General features: G+C 38.0%; 1 protein-coding gene and 1 non-coding gene across 3 annotated transcripts in view; both read right to left on the bottom strand.

Moving 5' to 3' along the window:
• The window catches only part of LOC128990280 (cadherin-23-like), a 99450-nt gene that overhangs the window by 34933 nt on the left and 41854 nt on the right, over positions 1-22663 (bottom strand). For both annotated transcript variants that reach the window (XR_008490510.1, XM_054412599.1), the window contains exons 4-6: positions 7246-7630; positions 2331-2482; positions 355-573 (exon numbers count right to left, since the gene is read on the bottom strand). Coding sequence is in view for 1 of the 2 variants with exons in the window: in XM_054412599.1 (XP_054268574.1) it covers positions 355-573; positions 2331-2482; positions 7246-7435 (561 nt within the window). In the remaining variant the exon portion in view is untranslated. The remainder of the gene's footprint in view (positions 1-354; positions 574-2330; positions 2483-7245; positions 7631-22663) is intronic.
• Positions 9342-9413, bottom strand: Trnaq-cug (transfer RNA glutamine (anticodon CUG)). Its single transcript has one exon. It is a non-coding gene; the product is annotated as a tRNA-Gln (tRNA).

The following is a 22663-nucleotide window of genomic DNA, read 5'->3' as shown; positions in this document are numbered from 1 at the left end:
ATCTTAGTAGGTAGAAAAACTACATAGGGCATCTAAAAATCATCTTGCATTCATATTTAGATGAAAATACAACTTCAATATACCCATCTCATAACTATAATTACAGTGATTGCTATCTTTGATGCCATGTCTCTACACGATGTTTGTTTTGTTTTTTGGCACCCTCTACCGTAAACCCACACCCCCTAAAAATAATTAATTAATCAATACAAAACCACATAGTGTAAGGCAATAATGTGTGTGACTATAAGTAGGCTACTGACCAATTCGGCAAAACCATAAATTGTATTCATTTTACTGCAGCAAAAATTCCCTGATGTCAAAATCATGGCTAAACAAGTTAAGTTGGCACACCTGTCCGTACGGCCCCTCGTCCAGATCAGTGGCCTCGACGGTGGTAAGTATCCCAGGGCCGCTGTCCTCCCGCACCACCAGGGAGCTCTGGTACGGCCGGAAGATTGGCTCGTTGTCATTGACATCCTCGACCAGCAACAGCAGACTCTGGGTGATGAAGTTGCCCTCACCAAGATGGCCGTCTGTCAGTGTCAACACCAGCGCGTACTCATCCCGCACCTGAGGTGATACAGGTGTGAGAAGTAGTCGAGTTTAATCTTCACTAAAAGTTATTAGACATTCTAGATTTGTTAAACTATTAAATTTATAATAATAGAATATGTTATTTTTTACTAATGATAGGAGTTCACTTCCCATTCCCATGAAAAAGCTGTGTACAGTTTTAAAAATGTATATTTGGCCCTGGATAGATTGCGCTGATGTAAATTACTGATTTGTTAAACTTCCAACTTTTAAAACAAACTGAAAAGACAACTAATTGTACAAAATAATAAAGCATATTTTATGTTTTTTATATCACACCTACTTTTATAGTAACAAAAATAAGAAATAAAATTTAAAGTGTAGCACACTGTGTAAGTGTCTCTTCCACAATATTATTTTCATTTTATTTTTTGCTACTTATATGACTGTGGTGTGCACATAAATGGCGAAATGTCCATCAGGCTCCATACAAATATCCTTCAATATAACAACTGTAGGCCTAATACATTGAGTTGTATTTGAAGACATCTTTTAATATAGCACAATACATATCATATTATGCTAATCAAGCACTTTTTTAAACAATTACCAAGATCTGGGCCCTTGAAAAATAATAAACATTATGTAAGAAAAAGATTTTGAAACAAAGAATTATGTTAACAGTAGTGCAACTGGCGTGTGAATTGTTTTAGCAGCGCACACACTCACAACCAGGGATGTGGAAAACCTGGCTAATGTCATACGGTCACAACCTACTTTTTATGGCTCGTGTAACATCAAGTGAGTGCTTCATTTCATTAAGAGGTTAATTTTATGCGATTGCATAACCCAACTTGCCTGAGTAACTTCCTTAAATTAAGGGATTCAGAATTGTACGCCATCCTATGACTTGCCATGGTATGACAGCACAGTTAATGGAGATATAAAGTTTTAGTAGGCTAAGTTAGTTATTTTGAGTTATATTTGATTTCATATTGAGCTTGCATTTATATTGAGTGTTTCAAGCGTACCTATGTAAACATAACCACTCTAAATACAAAAATAAAAAATAGTTTTTTTAAGTTTTGAAGATATTTTGGTATCCAGTAGTTTTGATGTAATAGTTCTCACTGTTTAAAATCTCCTCCTGCCACCTCAGGTTTAATTGATTTTAATTATATTCTCATAGCTGTATTTTACATCATTCTTACCGTATATTATATGTATATATCTAGTATATATCTTTGAACATGGATAGAACAAGACATCATATATATGAATTGGAGCCACCAATCAATACAATACAACAGGGTGTGGAGATTTATACTACCTACTTATTTTTGTTGAATACAACAACCTTCTTTCTTATGAATCAACTTTATAATCATGCCAGACTGAAAGACCAACTTATAGCAAGCTATAACATCTTGCCCCTGTTACATACGAACAACCGAAAAAAAACCTATGGAGAGAAAAACTTCAATGTATCATACTCTATGACAGGCTTGTTTTATTAACTACTAGCTGGCCCGACAGACGTCATCTTGTCCTAATGTGGTTTTATGTCAAATGCTCGTTCATTTTCAAGATGAGCTCGTTCGCATGGCTCAATCACATCCTGGTTGAACGTTTTATTACCTATTTCTATTTAAATATAAGTTGATCTCATTGAGTTAACACTGGCTGCAGCTGGTCCAAAGCCATCAAAGAGAAATGGCTTTAAAATTTACCATCAGCCAATTGAGTTTGAGTATGACAATCCCTAAAGGGATCTTCTCATGAGACATATTCACCTCTCTGTCCAGCTCCTTCTTGAGATATACATTAGCTTCGTTGACTCCAACACCCTCGATACGCAGGATATCATGACCAATTTGCTCTCTCACTCCAAAAGTCAGTGTATCTCCATCCGGGTCCACACCCCTCAGTCTGTATATTAAACTACCTGAAAAGTAATTTCACACTCTGTTAATTGGAATTATCAACTATCAATTATCAATTATTTAAGATGGGGACGCCACTATGTGCGTATTTTAACCCAAATATGAGTGAAGGATGAGTGTAGGATGAGTGGCGCGATCTTGTAATCTTGTTAGTGACTAAGGCCGACATGTTCCTTAGACACAGCTGTTTATTAGCCCATACAGCTAATGGCAACTAAGTTACAGTTTATTGTGGAATCCGAACACCACATTTTTTCCTCGTAATTAACGAATTGGTCTAATTATTAGGATAGTACTGCGTATAGTCGTAGTATACTCACTAGTGCGGACGTTAATCCACACCAGGGAGCATCGCAACCACAGTGCATCCCTATAAATATCCACAATTTAATTCCATCAAATTGCTGGACCAGTCTCACTCTACCGTGATGATAACAAATAATATCTTGTTAGAGTGTAGTTTTGAAAATAAGAAACAGAATGTAACATATTTTTATCTTTGGTGGTATTCGGTTTTGAATCACATCCAATCCAAGAAATATAAAATCTATAAATAATTTGATACGGTACTAAATAAGTTTAGTGGAAGTCTGTTTCCAAATATCTTGTGTTGGGGAAGAATTTTGGTGGATCTTTCTCAAATTAAAGTGATGTGGAATGGGCTTAATACACTACAAAATATGAGCAGTTTCATAGTTCAAGAGAGAATTTTACAATAAAAGAAAATGTTTTCATTTTTCACATCTTAGATTCAAGTCTTTTTTCAAAAATGTGTAGGTAACACTTTTCTTTGTTAACTGAGGAGGGATTAACATGTTCCATCTCACAATGACACACTTTACATTAAAAAGAGGACAGTAATATTTGTTAGTCATCATACTTTTTAAAATTTTTTTGCTAAAATAATTTCAGTACCTACTTTATGAATGTTGCTTAAGAGTGTATACCATATACAATACAAAGTGAGGCAGTGAGAGCACCCTAATTTTCTTTCGTCGTCACACTATAAGTAAAGCAACAATGAATGAACAGCTGTGCTTATAACATCAATTAAACTATCCCATTTTAGTAAACATTTAGTGATGGGATAACCGAATGGTTTCCATGACCGAATAATCAATCAGTTATTTTTTGCGTCAATCGGTTATTTTTAGTTGAATGAATCACCGAATAAATTTTAGTCATTATTCACTGTCACAAAACACAACTAATTTTTATCTTATGGGAAAGTGAATGGCATTTATTCTTTTAGCGTCAATCGGTGATTTTTAGTCGAACGAATCTCCGAATAAATTTTAGTTTCCTGATGATGTGGCAAACTAAATCAACTAAATAACTAAATCACCGAATCGCTCGATAAGACTAATTTAACCGAACCAGGATAAAATAACCGAATTAGTCTAATCAGCATCAATAACCGATTGATTCGGTTATTTTCATTCGGTGATTCCCACCACTATAAACATTAAGCCTGAGGCTATTAACACTGAGATTTTGATGTGGAAACCTATTTTTAAAATAGTGATTCTTGTGCAAAAATCCACAGATTGTTTGGACCACATTCCGTCCTCTTGGTCAACATGGCGCTGTTCCAGATTGGAAAACAATGGTGAACTGGGTAAAATTATTTAGGATAACAGCTTAAACCTTGAGATTTGCCAGGAAGCTTTTGTTGTTGAACGTTTTATATTGTCTGTGGTTTTACGTTGGCTCTTTTTTTTTGGGGGGGGGGGGATCAAGGGGTTAAGAGGCTTTTCAAAGTCGCCCCACAGATTTGCTTGAACCGTAGCTAAGAATTGTCCAAAAACTAAGGTTACGGGATTCCTGAAGACATGATGGAGGAGTATTTGGCAGAGTTTCCAAATGACTAAAAAGGAATGTCAAGTAGGACAAGGAAGTCACTTGCAGGATTTTGTTTTCAAGAAATGGAAAAAATTACTAGGTAGGGCCTATGTTAAGTTAAAATGCCAACAGATAAGCTGTGTTTTGATGTGCTATTTATATCAATAGGGTGAATATTATTGAGTTTGTACTATTTATAAGTTGGGGCACTTCCATTGCCTCGCCAGTATTATCATATTATTATATATAAACTCGTATATACCCCGCATTTGTTACACTCTGGCCTCAGGTCGCTCAGTTGTAAGGTACTGGTAAGTTACCAAATTTTAAGAGGGCTAAACACGGGTCACGATTAAATTAACACCAGAACTTACCAGTTTTCATCCACAGTAAATTGCCTACTCCTATTAGGCCTATGTGTTTTGTTGGCCATGGCTCGGGCTATGGGCCGAAGAACGTAGGCCAAGTTTTAATCACAGTACACAGTGAAGTATATACACACACTCACACGACATATTTATCAGTAATAGCACGCAAATTCATCAAATAAAGCTAAACCGACCGATTTTACCAATATTTAACGCCGACGGCAACATTATATCAACATAACCCCAAACTGGTGTTTGTTTGTTGACACTGTCACTGACAGACGACAGACGAAACTAGAAACTAGACCCAGTGACCCAGAACCGCTCAACGCTCAACAAGTGTTGTGCGCAAGCGCAATAGGGATGAGAATATCAGTGACTTTAAAATATCACTCGGAACTGTGACTGTGACAAAGAAATATCGTTTAAAAATATCGGTGACTAGTCACAGCGATATATGCTACGGTGGCGCTCCGTGCGGTGATACTCAAAACTACGAAACTGTGACGATGCCATTGGCGTGCATCACTCGAACGGCTAACCAGCTACTTGTGACTGCGACTGTGACTGTGACTGCTCCAAACCCCGAATGACTGCTACTGTGATCTCGCGCTGTTGACGATATAGGGTGCAAAGCCCGCTCAAAATCCGAAGGATACAGAGAGCAGCACTTACAAGGACGGCGGATACAGCCCACTCACAGCGCTCCTACAGTCGATATTTTGAACTAAAAGCCTGTGACTGGGGAACAGAGACTGTGACTCGCTCAGTCACAGCGCTGCTCGCGCTTCTACAGTCGATATTTTGAACTAAAAAGCTGTGACTGCGACTGCAAATGGTGAACAGAGACTGTGACTCCGGTAGCTGCTACTTTTGATATCGTGTCACAGACTGTGACTGCGACTTAAAAATATCGGTGACAAAATCACAGTCTGTGATTTATCGCTCATCCCTATGCGCAACTGATGTGCACAACTACTGTACTAGATCAAAAGATAATCTGTCTACACTAAGGCATAAGTATACAGCCACTCAAAATAGTTTTGAGTACCAAGGTGTTAAAATGTACAATTTCTTGCCTGCATCCATCAAAAACCTGTGTGTTTTAAAATTCAAACATGTTATAAAAACTACTCTAACCCAGGCTTGCCTGTATAAACATGAAGAGTACTTTGGTTTAGAGTTTTAGATATTTTAGTTGCCAGAGCCATCTTGATTGTTTTATTTTTATTTTGACGATTGTCATGAACTTTGTACATAGTTTTAACGACAATAAATCATTTCATTTCATTTCATTTCAATTGAATTTTCGATCAGCTGTTTAGTGTTTGCCGCTTGAGCGCATAAGTCTCAACCGTAATGGAATCAGAGGATTTAAGATTTTACAGATAAAACATTTTACTTCACATAAGCTTGTGAATACTTGATCACTTTACCCACAGCCACCTCTTACCTCGTGACCATTGGTAGGCCTCTATTAATTACCATTATAGACAAATAGAATTTGTCTATGCTATTACCAGGATGTTTTATCTATGCTATTACTTAGATAGAACCATGATAGAAACCATGATAGATAAGATAGAACATACGAACCAATCTGTTTACTGCAAAACTTTGATATCTCACAACGAATGCCTTTGAAATACCTGTGTGTTTCTTTCACAACGGCCGTGAATTATAATGTATAAAAGCATAGACTAGTATGTTTTATCTATGATAAAAGTTAGGCAAAATTCTCCGAAACACTTTGAAGGTGGGGTGATCGTCTGCAGGATTTCCTGAGCGCTTCCAGAGCTCTGCTCTGAGCCTTCGATTAAAATTAAATAAATTTGACCAGTCAAAGCCGTGACAACTTCGTATCGAACCCTGGATTTTTTCTCGTATCCTTCTGAGTACTCCGGGGACGAAATTTGAGTGTGACTGGTTCTAGGGGTAGGCCGTGACTTACTAGTTTATCATCCCCCCAGAGTTTTGCGTCACACAGTCTGGAGTAGGTGGATGAATTTGAACAGAGTGTTTATCCTTAATTTTCAATTTAAAATTCTTCATGAAAGGGGTGCCACCTAGTATTAAACTTCCTGGGAACCAAACTAGGAAATATTCCAGGGAGAAGGAAAACTTAAATCATTATGAAAACAAAGTTACTAAAAAGGGGCAGAGGCAGAGGCTACTGCTAGTGAAATTGAAATATAGTCAATGCTACCTGTATAAAATATGAAATTGACCAAACATATGTATCAAATAATATTGCTATCAAATTTCAGCTACTGTATTATCAATGACAACAAAGTATATGTCTTTTTAATCTACCAACTAGTACTTTTTTTGTTTTTAATACTTTTCAATTGTAGTTTATAATTTATTTCCTGGGAATTGGTGAGTGCATTTACCTACTATTGTCACTTACAACATTATACAAAAAGATGTAAGAGTGTTGTGTTTTCAAACAAATGTACTAGTTTTCAAACAAATGTATTTTTTATATTTGATTATTTGCTACTCATGATTATCACAACCTTTTACATCATTTCGATAAAAATATAAAAACTTACCAGCAGGGGTGTCTGAGCCTTCCTTCAACCTCAGGACGATTTCCGTTTGTCCGTCAATCAAAAACTTTGGTGGTCTGTTGGCGTATACTTGAGTAAACAAAAGATTCACTAATAATAATAAAAATAATTGCTTATTGAAAAACAGCGTCCAATGAACACACACTTTCCATTCTCTCACGGGTATTAACATCTTCCCTGCTTCGGTTTCTTGAACACTTTGTAATAGAGTCTAAGTAGGCACATGTTGTGTATTCATCTGTAGTGAACATCTACGATGGATGCTGATCACTGATGAAGCCACCTCTGAGTTGTTGGAGTCGTAGACTTCGTGGCGTGGAAGATGAGTTTGCAGTTGGAGGTTGTCATGCTGGGATAGCGTTATAGCCTGGAAAAAAGGAATTGATTAGTTTGAGTTGCATTGCAAAAGCTACTTTTTGTGTTGTATATTGGATGCTTGCCTAGTAATCAGAAGACTGCCGTTCGATCCTGAGAAAACGTCGAAGTTGCTTTTTGATGGTTTGAAACTATTCCCAACTGTCCTTGACTTTATTAAATGATCCTGACAAAGTTAAAACAATACTGTAGGACCAGTACAAATAATACTTATTTTTGCTTGAAACCAAAAGCTGCATCATGCTTGACCCTCCCGCACACTGGAGAAGCAAAGAAACAAAACGCTTCAAGCAAATCGTTGTGCAAATTTAGCTTCAGGTGAAATGCTGGATCAGTGTGCGCCCGCCCAAAGGCCCAAGTCACTACTAAGGCTGCCAGCTACCACCACGTGAGCACGCAACATAACAGCTGTTCGTGTGAAAAACATGCATTTTCTAAATAATAGGCTGATGGTTTGAAAAAATAAATTGCTAATTTTTATGTTTTATAGGTCAAAAATGGGAAAAACCAATATTTATCGGCATAAAACCCCGTTTCTATATTCCGATCATGCTGGTTCGCGAACTCGTTCGAATAAGTGGGTGTAGGTAACACGTTTTACACCTAATTTAATCAAAATCGGATCAAAAGGGATGGTGCTTTTGGCCTTTAGGGACCTCACGAAACGAAAAAGTAAATTGGTCCCGGGTCCTGGTCTCACCATGATTACTACGGTAAAAAGCTTATTCCCTATGGGAAATTCGCTAAAAGGATGGCAATGGATTAATATTTTTATATTTTGTTCTATATCCACACAATCTTACATAAATAATTAAGTTAGACTCAACATACACAATCCTCCCAATTTGTCACTAACCCACCTAAAAGAACTCCAATAATACTAATGCGAACACGGAGTCTGGTTCCGTTAATTCTTAATTCTAGTTCAAGTTGATTGGTGTCATTTGTTAAATCATTAAATGACACCAAACTTGATAGAAGCAACAAATCATCAGTCAGGAGAAATATTCCTAATTCCAAGAATACCGATGATTTCATCCGAATTACCCTTTGAATTCAAGCAACTACAATTTCCTTTGCGTCTTGCTTTCGCAATCCGGCTATTATAGGGTACAAGGGCACTCCCTGACTATCGCCGGTTTAAATTTAGAAAATAATGCATGCTTTTCACACGGACAGCTGTATGTTGCGTGCTCACGTGGTGGTGGGTACTTATATATTTATACACCTAATGAAAAAACAAAAAACATTGTTTATCCATTGGTAATTAAGTAAAATAAATATTCTATTTTTGTTTTCGGTACACATTTTTATAATTTATCGTAAAGAACAAATTGCTATTTAAAATAATAGTTGTAGCGCAGCAACGCGCGCGCCGGGTTAACTGCTATATATTATATTATGTAAATAGAATAGAACCTCTACCTGAAGATGCCACACACCGTGGTGAAATAAATTTGAGGAAACAAGGGCAAAGGCTAGCAAAAAAGGTAACGAATAATTCAATCTTCTAGTTCTTGCCACTGGCAAAATTAATAAATAAATTTCATCTCTATTACCCCATTGTGTACCTATGAGCTTTCTAAGTTTCTATTTATTGTAAAAATCGTATTCCCCATCGTACTTAGATATTAGTTTATTAATTAATTTCAAATGAAGTAATATAAAGTGGTTTCATTCAGTAAGCGTCGACAAAAAGTTTCAGGTCCCACCGAGATTTGAACTCGGATCGCTGGATTCAGAGTCCAGAGTGCTAACCATTACACCATGGGACCTCGGTGGGGGGAGGCGGCTAACTTCCAGTACTATATTTAAACCATATAACCCTAGTACTAGCTTCCATTATCTTCAATTGCTACCCTAGTATTGTTTTATTCTAAAAACTATTGTTTTTTCTAACAATGATAGCTCTAACATTTTAAATGTGTTAGACTAAGAGAAAAATAATAATAAATTGTTTTATCTATATAAATAAAATTAGAGTTTTGTCTGTACATTGCTCAGAATTATATATTTTTAGGATAATTTCTACGTTTTATACATTAAATAAGCAGAAACGAGTCTTATATCTATTTTTGTCTGTCTGTCTGTCTGTCTTTCTGTCTGTCTGTAACACTCGAGGTGGCATTTTACGCAATCTTCTCCGTAAAACCAAGAGTACCTATCAAGATCCAAGTCATTTTAGTGTATTCACTGGATTGCGAGTGTCTTTAGTGAATAAAATATGGCCTCACTACTTTGTAAATAAAATAACGGACGTTCAAAAATGCAGTTTTGTGCGATTATTGTCAAATTCACACATCAATTCAAATTCATCACATAATCGTCTATGAAATAACGAACAGCTGTTCGGATCAAGATTATTTTTTTGTAGCTGTCACTGATATGTTTACAAAATGTTGTTTTCAAATACAGTACCGCAACCATTTCGAATCACGTTTTGAAAGCAAATCCCAACCAAGTGAGATTAATAACGTTTTTCTTAGATAACGGATATTTAATTAATCGCAAGTGCAATATCATAGTGTAAGACTACAAGATCGCGCCACTCATCCTACACTCATCTCCATTCATACTTGGCTTAAAATACTACTACGTATGGTCGCCATTTCATTGAACAGTACCCAACAGTAACCGTAAATGAAATTAAATAACTGCAGTAGGCATCATCCAGGTCAGGAACCAGAAATTATTTGTGTATAAAATTGTTCTTGAGCTTTGATAACCAGAAAAAAGACCTTGAATCAGTGTTGTATATGGCTGGGACACTTAATGATCCTCGCCAATATACCTTACAAACAATGTTTCCACTCATTGACGGCGCTTCAATGGGGATTGTGGAAAGTGTAAAGTAAAAAATTACAACCGCAGTGGGTGATTGTAACAGAGGTTTACGGATGATGCTAAACTCGCTTATCCAATGTGTCACTTTCTGTTTCTACTCACCGTGTGTCTAATGCAATCGCTGGACCATACAGCAAATAGGCCCATAGCCCATCTCTTGGGTACGTACGCCTATTTATTCATCTAACAACCTTTTCGACGACGATCCTTGATACCAGTACTTTTCCATAGAATACATGGCTTACCTACTTAAGAAATAAAATTATGCCTACAAATGTCCAAAAACCCAACATTGTGTGATTTTTGTCACATTCAACTGACTACTACGGGTACACAGATAGTGTACTATAAAGGGAGACTTGTAGTTTTAATTTTTCGATATAAGATTGTAATATTGTTATACGAAACACACTGCCTTATAGAACAAATGAAACAATAAACTATTGTTTGTCATAATGTACAATGATCAAAGTAAACACTGTAAAACTCGCCCTCAGATAAAAGGAAAAACATTTATTCGACGTAGTACTCAAAAGTAGCCAGATATGAAACAATGGATGAAAAATGTAATTGCAGTATCCATAAGGTATGTTTAACTTATTGTTGCTTACATTGTGGTATTTCAATATGTTTATTGCTAGGTGTCTGAGAGGTTGTAGTGCTTGGCTTGCAATTAAAAGATGGCCGGTTCCATGGTTCGAAACTGGACCCAACGTCCCTGGTCATTCCAACAGTTGGTCTTAATCAGTGACAAATCTACACAGATTGATCTTAAATATGGCAAAAATCAGTAGTATTATATATTAAAATCAAAATATATGTTACTCCACTAAGAAAAGCCTCTTTTTACCAATAACTATTTCCATTTATTTCAGAATAAAATCGTGCAGCTACAGCTAGGCGCGCCTTCATTTAGCACGCGCGAGTTTCAAATCTTTGGTGAACTGCAGACAGTCCAATCGATTGCAGGAGCTCTGGTTTATTGTTACAATTGGCGAACTCCAAAATATGTCTTCAATATAGTTTGCAGTTTTCTTAATTTAAACGAGAAATTTATTCTGTTTGGTATTTTTGCAAATACGTGTAAACTTATTGGAATTACCTACATCTGGAACTTGCTTGTCATGTAAAAAATGTATACAAATTAGTCGTAGGCGGTAATCCGCAATGCTTTTTCACTATCATTGTTGGCTGACCCCGGGATTCGCTAATTCGCGTTAAGCAACCTTAGTGAGTCCTAAAAGTTAGTCATTTTATCGTCCCCTTTTATTATCGAAACGTAATACGTCGAATTGGATGTTCTTGTGAATGTAATGTAATGGCTATTAAATTATCTTGATGGTTTACCATAAGACCTGGTATTTCATCTAAACAAATCTGTAAGTATCATTAACATTAAACCAATTATCCAGTCAATTGGCTCATTAGAAGTGTCAATCATAAACACAGAGTTTAAAGTACGACAAATGGTTGAAATTATGGCAGGTGAACATGGAAAGTGTTATTTGCTACGTGTATTTGAAAAGATCCACGACTACCTTTCAAGCTTTGACTATTGATACAACTTCTTTTCTTTATCCAATACCTAATTCAAGTTTTCAATCATCTAGGTTAAAATGAATTATAACATTAAATGCCGTAAATTAAACAAGAAGAAGAATGCGTCCGAACGTCGAACGCCAGCATCGGACACTGCCGTTGCCGTATGGCTGAAACATCGAATGTTATATCGATGGGCTGAAAGCGTCCGTCGTCTGCGATCTTCCCTATTTTTCATAACATAACACAATAAATAGTCGGACTCGAACGATCCCGAGTTTTAGGTTAGAGTTTGTAATTAATCCTTTCGTTCGCCACAAGTGTAAAGACTACAATGAATTTGGTAGAACGATTTGCAATAAAAATTAATAAAGTTCCCTTGGTATAATAGTTTATCTATACTAAAAATATTTTTGGGGGGGTCACGACCCCCTGACCCTCCCCCCATTGGGACAGCCCTTGGGTTCAACATGACTCAACCGAGCTATTTTAAATGGGGTAGAATCTACAAGATTAGGCTACGAGAAATAGGAGCCTCGAACTGGGTCAGTAGTTCGAAAAATACAATCAAGAGTGCAACATGGGCGGCTAATGAGGTGAAAGGGCATCCGCCATCCAACATCGCACCAGGGAGAGTGGTGTAGAATGTAGATAGAGATAGCCACAAACACTTCAAACTTTCTGTGAGAACCACGAATTGGATTGGTTTTGATAACGAGAAATTTGGGGCCATTCGACTTTGGAAATCTGCGTCTGGTCAGCCCCAATTGAGGGAAATTTTTATGATTTATTTTTCAGTGGATCGTAAATGATTTAATACAATTATGTGTGGTTCAATCTAATGATTGCTAAATCATGGGTACAGTATTTTTGTTTACACAGGGACCAAGGCATTATGCAGTTTTGTTTCCATCTAACGTGCAATGTGCATATCCTTTCATGTAATTGGTTACAACTTCTACGACTACTGAGTTTGCTTTTCTTAACCAAACAATGATTTGCCAATCTCATAAAACTGTTTGGTGAAACAACTTAACAAGATGTCAAACGTTTTCACGGTTCACATTCCAGATCACGATTGGTAGTTTGAACGTTTGAACCATTGATTGGTCCGCCAGTGCCAGTTGACAGTTTCGTGATTGTTGGATTGTTCATGATCTCAGCCGTGATCTATATTATCCTTCAGTGGCGCAATCGTGCTTCTCAATCACTCTCGTCCTCCAGCTCCAGCTCCAGCTCCAGCTCCAGCTCCAGCTCCAGCTCCAGGTCCAGCTCCAGCTCCAGCTCCAGCTCCAGCTCCAGCTCCAGCTCCAGCTCCAGCTCCAGCTCCAGGTCCAGCTCCAGCTCCAGCTCCAGGTCCAGGTCCAGCTCCAGGTCCAGCTCCAGCTCCAGCTCCAGGTCCAGCTCCAGGTCCAGCTCCAGCTCCAGCTCCAGGTCCAGGTCCAGGTCCAGGTCCAGCTCCAGCTCCAGCTCCAGCTCCAGGTCCAGCTCCAGCTCCAGCTCCAGCTCCAGCTCCAGCTCCAGCTCCAGCTCCAGCTCCAGCTCCAGCTCCAGCTCCAGCTCCAGCTCCAGCTCCAGGTCCAGGTCCAGCTCCAGGTCCAGGCTGCTGACAACTTGAGTCGACTTCATGCGACTGTCGAGACCAGGCGAGATCACTCGACGTTCTGTACCCACGAGCACCTCAGCTTCCACAAGCACAGAAGGCCTTCGAAAAGTTCCTGGGATAACAGCTATTTGTGTAATAGCTTCACTGTATATCTTTATTGGACCTGTTTAGATAGTTGTTTTTTTCAACAGTTACAGTTGCGAACTGTGCATTGTGATTTTGTAAAGGTGTTTATTCCTTTACTGTTTGTTTACTTTTGACTTGGGCGCTTGAAAAGGTGTTTTATGATTATGAAAATTAAAGTTTTGTGAGTGTGCTGAAGCTGATTTGTTATTAGGTATTGACAATTAGCCTATATGTTTTGCGTGCATGAATTATTTATGAAGTTTTAAATGTTTACTTAACCTATATTTTTCGGATTCCTCAAGAGAGAGTGATTGTTACGTTAGGTTAGGTGTTTGTTTGTGTGTGAATTTGTTAGATTGCAGTTTTGGTAGTGGTAGGTCTAGTCTAAGTTAGCCTCTAAGGTAAACTTAGGCATACTCTTATAGATATATAAGTTGATAAGTTATTAATTTAACTTTTTCAAAGGCAATAACTTAGACCACCACATCTAAGTTATCTAAGTGGAGGCATTAGTTGGGCCTCCACTGAAAGGCCCAACTAACTTAATCAAATCAAAATAAACCTGGACCTACCACTACCAAAACTCCAATCTAACAAATTCACACACAAACGCAACTCAACCTAACATTAACAATCACTCTTTCTTGAGGAATCCGAAGAAGAAAGGATAAGTGAACATTTAAAACTTCATAAATAATTCATGCACGCAAAATATTTAATTGTTAATACCTAATAACAAATAATCAGCTTCAGCTCACTCACAACACTTTAATTTTCATAATCATAAAACACCTTTTCAAGCAGCTCAAGTCAAAAATAAACAAACAGTAAAGAATAAACACCAAAATCACAATGCACAGTTCGGAACTGCAACTGTTGAAACCATTGAGATATAGATTATAGTGAGTGGTTGAAACAACTATCTAAACAGGTCCAATAAAGATATACAGTGAAGCTATTACACAAATAGCTGTTATCCCAGGAACTGTTCCAAGGCCTTCTGTGCATGTGGAAGCTGAGGTGCTCGTGGGTACAGAACGTCGAGTGGCGAGATCGGCGAGGCATTCACCCCCAAGGAGATCTTAGGTTGACCCAAAGTTAAATTATTAAGAAAATTACTTGAAAGAATGGACGTAAAAACGCCCATGATAAAAAAATTAGATGTTGTATGAGCATAGAGAGCAATCCAAATGTCTAAATGTGTGTTGTTTTGACATTATGTTTCATGGCTGTATTTGGAGCACATGGGATACGAATATGAGTGAGTACTAAGTTAAGAAAATAACAGTCTTTAAAGTTATAAAAGATTTTTTCCATCCTTGAGAGTTATTTTTTTCTAATTGTGGAGCTTTCCTAAACCACTGTGAATTTAATACGATGAAAACACACGTAATAGATTTTTCCATAAGAAGTAGATCCAGCAACATCCTTAAGTTGACAGTTTTATTCGCGAGAACAGTTACACCCATATATTACTTAACCGTTAAACTCCAAGCATTCTTGTTTAATTAAAGGCAATAATGTACTACATTTTAAAACTACTGATGAAACAACAAAGATTGGAGAAAGCGCCGATGGAAAATACACAAGTCCCGCACATTCATGTGTACGGACGAGTTGTCTTAAACAATACAAAGCCTCGGTGTACAAACATTGCCATGCGCCGCGCGCGTACATTGCCATGCGCCCGCGCACGTATTGCCATGCGGCTCTGCTGAGCCAATAAGACACGTCACGTCCAATACACTCGCGGTCTGTCACGGGGTGCTGATCACTGAGCAGCTCCCTAAACCAATGCACAACTTTCTAGCACTAAGGAAGGTGCTACGATTTTAATGTTAGAAAGTATACGATATTCTTAAATTGAAATAATCACTAATAAGGGACCGCATAGTGTTTAAGAGCAGTTCCGGATCTTTAAGCCTGATATTGGTTAAAAACTTCGTACTGTTATTAGTATACCGCAGTCAATTCTTTAACTACTCAAGGAGCACGCTATTGTTGATGGAGTGATTTGTGTTACTCGCTGGGAAAGTTTATGTTCGCCGTTTACAGCACTAAGTATACAAAACCAAAGGGTATTTCCGGGTAGAAAGTGCATAGATTTCTAGTGACATTAGGAGTTGTAACCTTATTAATTAAAGTGAAACTAGTAAACTGCCTCCAAAGAAACAAAGCTCTCCTCTTCCTCGTACCGTTGCATATTAACTGAGCTAAAGTATGGTGTGGTTATGTCTCGCACAACAAACCTAATTGTTTATTTAACCAATAAAATAATTCATAATGATTCAAAAGGTGTCATTTATATCCATTGTAGGCCCTACAAGTATTTCTTATAATTTACAACAAGGAAAATTTCTGGTTTTGAATTTAGTTTGTTTAATTTCCCCTACTATTTCCGTATTGTAGGCCACTAAAAATTTATCATGTAATATTTTTGGTGCAGTGTGCTGATTACACCGTTTTAATGAGCAAATAAATATTCGATACAATTAATCAGTTTGTTAAAATATTTTTTTTTGTTTCAAGAATAATTATTGTAATCACCACTTATCTAGGGACGGGGATCGTCTAGTGGTGTAAGCTACCCTTAATCTTAGAGGCTATAGCAACCACAAGCCGTGTGATAATGTTAAAACCTATTGGTTCAAAGCCCAACTTAGGCGGGCGCACATGAAAAGAGCCCAAAAACTCATGCAGACGCTTGAAAAGCGCCTGGGCCTCGAAGGTCCCTCCCAGGACGGTGCGAAAAGAGGCCGGGCTCTTCCTATAACTTTCACAACGAGTCTTCAAAGAAGAAAGAACCAATAACACAGTTGAAATACATGAATTAATTTACAATATTAAAAGATACACTGTTAAAAGATACATTATTAAAATTAAGATTATTAAAAGATATGTACATTTCTAAAAAATATAGTCTGTTAACCTAACCTAACCCAACCAAACACAACACTATTTCAGAACACAAGTCAGCGTCCTCCTCCTCAGGTACCTGTGGAGACCCGGGCTCTTTCCATGCTTAAGATTAGTGAACCTTTTTGGGGATTAAAATTTCGGGCTCTTTTCATGTGCTCCGACTTAGGCTGTTGGTACTCTTATCGAGAGAAAAAAGAAAGGGTCTCTTAGGGAGGAGAATCCCCTTTTCGTATTCTCCCTGGATTTTCTTCGCAAAATGTTATACGGCACCCAATAACAATATTATCATAACATTTGTGCTACTTCTTCACATTTTACTTCGGAAGAATGGCTATTTGTGTAACTGTACGAAGTGGCACTTTGCTGCACATGAGAGAAATATTTACGCACGAGCCGCAGTGTTTTGTGTCGTTTGGTTGGAATACTGGAGTGTGGCAAAAATAGTGTGGCAAAAGTAAGTAAATGCACCAATTAGCTACTTTGCGTGCTTTAATCAGTGCAAGGAAGGCCACTTTGTCAGGTGGGAAAAATATTATGACGCGTTAGCGCAGCAATTTATATGCCTAGCAATAGGTTTTCTACAAGATAAGACCTCGCCAACCTTGAACTAAAAGATCAACAGAGTCCGTATCATGTATAGCACGCCACATATAGATCACTGGTGACCTGATTTCTCAGTTCAAGATGAGGATCACTATCTATATGACCGTGGCCGAGACAACGGCATCTCTCATGTTGCGGTCTGTGCTTTCTAGATTGAGATTGTGTTTATCTTACGGGAAATCACCGATAATGGACATTCCGTCTGCTCCACAGACAGTTGAGAATCTTTCAGTAGAGCGATTGATTAAATATCTTGGTTAGAGTTAAATATATTTAAGCACAATCTAAACTATTTTGTTCTTCATCAGTTGGTTCTCTTTTATTTGATTTTTTTTTTCAGAATTGCTTGGTTAAAAGATAGGTACGCCGTCAATCAACCATCCAACTACCATCCTTCTGAATCAGCTTAAGACATTTTTCACCACACTATGATGTTTTTGGCTGTATTACATACGTTAATTGGTGGCTGAAAGTTACGTTTTGCTGGCCATGCCAGCTGTCATCGAAATTTGGGGACCGAGCAGGTTTTTACAGGCCGGGGCCGCAAAATCAGCTGTCCGCTTACTTACTTAAAACATGAATGCATTTTAAATACACAATCAAAATCCATAGCATTGCAATAGAATTGTGTTATTGTCGCCGTTGCCTAGCAACTATTTATTTTTATTTTTGCTGATTCCTCAAATTATTTCTTTACATAACCTTAAAGTTGTAGTTGTGTTGACTATCAGTGTGCATTATTATAATGGTGAATAGTGGTAATAGGGTATAGTGTGGTGAAAAATAGCGTTCGTACCACGGGCCGAAATGGTTTTGCAGCTCTCGATCGATTTAAGTTCTCGACTTCGTCTCGAACTTAAAAACTATCTCGAGCCGGCAAAACCTCATTTTCGGCCCTAGGTACGAAATATACTATTTCGGTTGGTTTGAATAGGCTGTGCTGTTACTATTTGCTTTTGTTATGTCCTAACCAACTTTAGAACTGTTAAACTGAATAAAATTGGATGTAAAGCTATGGATTCCCTCTGTTATTAGAACCAGATAATTAAGCAAAAATCATAAAATAATCTACCATAAGAGTAAAACATTTTAAATGTACGTCAACACACACAAACACCACCAAAAAGAATATACGTCAAAACAAGCTAATTAGGTTTTATAAGCGTCGTTAGCATATTTTTAGAATTTTGCAATATGAGAAGAATGCATCCTTTTTTTAAATCAATGCTACTCTGCTACTCTCAGTGTACCGGTAAACTCTCAGTGCATTGCTATCAATACGGAAAGATGAAATGCAAAGAGAACTAAGACGTAGTTTTGCACTAAAATGTAAGACTTAGTTCGCTTGTAATTCTTAATTACACAATACTGTACCAGTACACCAAGTGAAGCTTTCCTTTTTCACTATGCATTTTATGAAACCTTATAATTTAAGTTACCTAACCTCAAAGATCAACTGTTATAGTCTAACATAATTATTATACAACATTAACATTTCGCATGCAAATTTTGAGAAACTCGCCGTATCCAAAAGCACGAACAGAAGAAAATATCGAAAGTATCGCCATGGCCGTATAAATAATGCAAAAACAAAACCATCTTCGGCACAGTAATTTGACCGAGCGCGGGCGGCGCGGAGAAAGTAAACCCACCGATCATAATTTGAATATAAATTTGTGATTGGAAGCCTCAGGTCAGTTCTCACGACGAAAGCGTGTGAGACGCTGGAGGTGGCTGGCGGTCACGACGAAATGTCAAACAGCAAACCTTCATAGGCTCTACATATGTATCAGGTGTTTGATGTTTCTGGGTTAGACCTGCAAGTTTGACTTGACTTGCTAGTGTTTCCAGAGGTATTCATTCCTAGGTGGCTGGCGGTCACGGCAAAATGTCAAACAGCAAACCATCATACCGCTCTACATCTGTCTCAGGCGTTTGATGTTTCTGGGTTAGACCTGCAAGTTTGACTTGCTAGTGTTTCCAGAGGTATTCATTCCCAGGAAAGTTTTTCAACTAATTATCGAAGGTTAACACATGACTTCCGTTGATGATACTAAAAAGGAGTCGTATAGATATGTTGGAGTAGGTTTTTAGAGGTGAAAACTGAAACTGTTGCTGTTGTTATACATATTTATAAAATAATAAAAATATATATTTTCATACAGTGTTGAAGTTTTTTTTTAGTTTCTTAAAGTTTCAGGGTTGCGTTTGGTCTAGTCCGGTTTCAGATTCCACCGGTCGCCAAAGGATTTAGTTAGTCTATGTGATAATGTTATAGAAGGCTCGAAACTGGATTCAGTTGTTCTTGGTCGGCTTTGAATAATGATCCTGACTAAAGAAACGGCTTATCTTAGTCAGTAACAAAGCTGCACAGATCATCCCACTTAATTCTACAATCATCCTTAACTCATGCTCAATTTAGGTTAAAATACGCTATTTCCATCTCAATGATTGATAATAATGCCGTGACTCTGGTAGCGTGATGGTCAGATAAATATTTATTTATCTATCTCTTTATTTAAAGAGATAGCTAGTTACCGTTGCTGAGAGACCTATCTTTAGTTTGCCAAATAGTTTAACCTATATAGCTTAAGGTGAATTTATAACTTTGCTAAAAACCATTGGTGATTGGAGGTGTGTTTCCAAACACAATGTCAGCCGCACTCCAGCAAAGCTAAATCTAAAATAACCCGTTTACACCATATAAACCCTATTTCCCCTTAAAAAGTTTGACAAAACATCAAACATCAGTAAAAGTTCACTGATTGGGCCTCTGTGTTGCTTTACTTAATACTTTAATACATTTCAATGAAATGGCGACCATACAAAGTAGGTATTTTATTTTAAGCAAGTTTGAATGGAGATGAGTGTAGGATGAGTGGCGCGATCTTTTAGTCTTGTTAGTGAATAAGGCCGACATATTCCTAAGACACAGCTGTTAATTAATAGCCCATACAGCTAATGGCAACTAAGGGACCTACAGTTTATAGTGGAATCCGAACCACATTTTTGCCTTGGTAATACGAATTGGTCAAACTATCAGGATAGTACTGCGGATTGTCGTAGTACTCACTCGTGCGGACGTTAATCCACACCAGAGAGTATCGCATCCACAGCGCATGCCTATAAATATCCACTTTCGTGGTTTAAACACAAACTTATCGTCTGGAACAACAATCATTATAAATACATAACAGATTCATAGATGCATTTCTTTCTCCGTTTCTACTTCCACCCAGTTCATATTGACCTTGAAAACAACATTCAATTGCATTACCCCCACGACGTTCGCGAATTGCAGACAATTGTAAATATTGTTTGATAGTCTTTTTAGCAGATGAAAGAAGGCCAAGGTTCAAAGGGTAATAAAACAATTAGGCCGGTTTAGGTTTAGCAACGTTGAATGCTTGCGTGAGGCGACTATTAGCAACTCTAATGGTGGTCCTCGGCCATTGGTGAGGCGTTCAATGGCTTCGTGATGGATCAAGCCTGGACCGAGTCACGAATGGAAACAATTGCAAAACCTGTATCAAAGCGTACAACGTGTCTGAATTGATAAGCGGCGTGTATGTTGACCACCTGTTTGAATCAAGATGTTTGCTAAATGGTGAAAGTGAATTTATTTGCAGTAACGTTCGTTATACGTTCGATATTAATATTCACCAACCAACAGTGTTGCAATAAGAGTTATTTGTATGAAGAGGATTTGATACTTCGTCAAATTGAAATAGAGGTCTACAAAGAACGAAAGTATAAAGATGATACAAAAAATAATGATTGAAGAACATAAAAATGTGTTCGCGTCCGTGACGAAAGGTCTTCAGACTGCACGTGTTCCCCGGGGGATCTCTTAGGTAATTAGTAAGTGTACTAGGCTACATTAAGAGAGCGACGTTTCGGTACCTGGTGTTTGTGATATGTATTACACATATATATCTGAATGAGAATACAGGGTAAGTGTAGAACGGAGCGTGATGCCTAATGTAGCTTAAATACTGACAAAAATCGGATGTTTTACCTTGGCCATCTATTTACCAACGACCAAGAACATCTGGGTCCAGCAGCGAGCTACCTACAATCTTTTCGTGTCGTAACACTTCGGCCCAAGTAACACTTCGGCCCAAGTAACACTTCGGCCCAGTAACATTTCGGCCCGAAACCCTCAGATGTGGCCTACGGTCCAACTCTCTACCTGTCCACTAGTAACACTTCGTCCCAACAAAATATTTGACAGGTTAGGTTAGGTTAGGTTAGGTAAGATTCCACCGATTCTCCGTCATGTGAGGTCAGAGGATGCAAGGGGTGACGGTTGGGCGACATTCCACCAGAGGGTGGTTGCAAAGTATACAGGTCATGTACCTCTTACTACCTGAACTGCGTTCCTCAACCCTTGTCAATTTTTCGTCGGGCCGAAATGTTACTCCATTAGCTTATTTAATCATCTGTAAAAGCGAGTGGGACGAAGTGATACTGTTTTTGTAAGAAATTTGAGTTTGGCCGAAATGTTACTGGGCCGAAGTGTTACTACATCCAATCTTTTTGCTATTGTCAGGATCGAACCAGCGACCTTCTGATTGCTACGCAAGCACTAAAACAACTCAGCTACCCTCCAACAGCTCTCCAGCTATGTCAACTATCAAACGTGTATCAGTCATCTTGTTATCAAATTAGAAGCATGTATCGTTGCACCTGTTCTCACTTGACGATTACCTAGGATCTTTGTATTCCGTTATAACACTTACAGAAAAGTCAACATTTTGATCAGAGGACACTCAAAGAGAACTTGGTAGAATCAAGAGTGCATAGAACGGACCAACTTGGGATCAAAACATATCGTGAAGAGAAAAGACCGCTAAGTTATCAAAGTATACACTGTTATTGGTCATATTAAACTCCCTTGTCCACACTTGGATATCCTCCCCGTTACACCCAAGGGCCACAGCTATGTCCCGTACATCCCAGTGTTGAGGTGGATTGGTCACGGTGTTTACCATGACCGAGGTTGACAGTTGACTCTGATTTGTTGTCCTCGTCACCTCAGAATACGATTGTCTGACAAACTAGCGAACGAAACACACAGAGGTGAACTACCTGGGAGTGGAATTGTAGTAGCTGATCTTAGTCAGTAAAAAAGCTACACAGATCACCCCACAGCATTCTACACTCACTCTTATTTGCTCTTCACTCTTATTTGGGTTGAAATACGCGCCTAGGTGGCGTCCCCATCTCAACTAATTGATAATAATATTTGTAATGAATAACTTTTAAATTCTGTACAGATGGATTTAAAGTAATGCGTGTGGTAGGCTACCAACAATCGTCAACCATATGCAACTTATGTCTTATGGCTACGTGATAGGTGTCAGATCACAGATAATTTTCAACCAT

The sequence above is a fragment of the Macrosteles quadrilineatus genome, unplaced genomic scaffold (genome assembly GCF_028750875.1).
Source record: "Macrosteles quadrilineatus isolate MER2022 unplaced genomic scaffold, UCM_ALF_1.0 Scaffold_3__2_contigs__length_128488019, whole genome shotgun sequence".
NCBI lineage: Eukaryota > Metazoa > Arthropoda > Insecta > Hemiptera > Cicadellidae > Macrosteles > Macrosteles quadrilineatus.
This window is presented reverse-complemented; position numbering and strand designations above follow the sequence as displayed.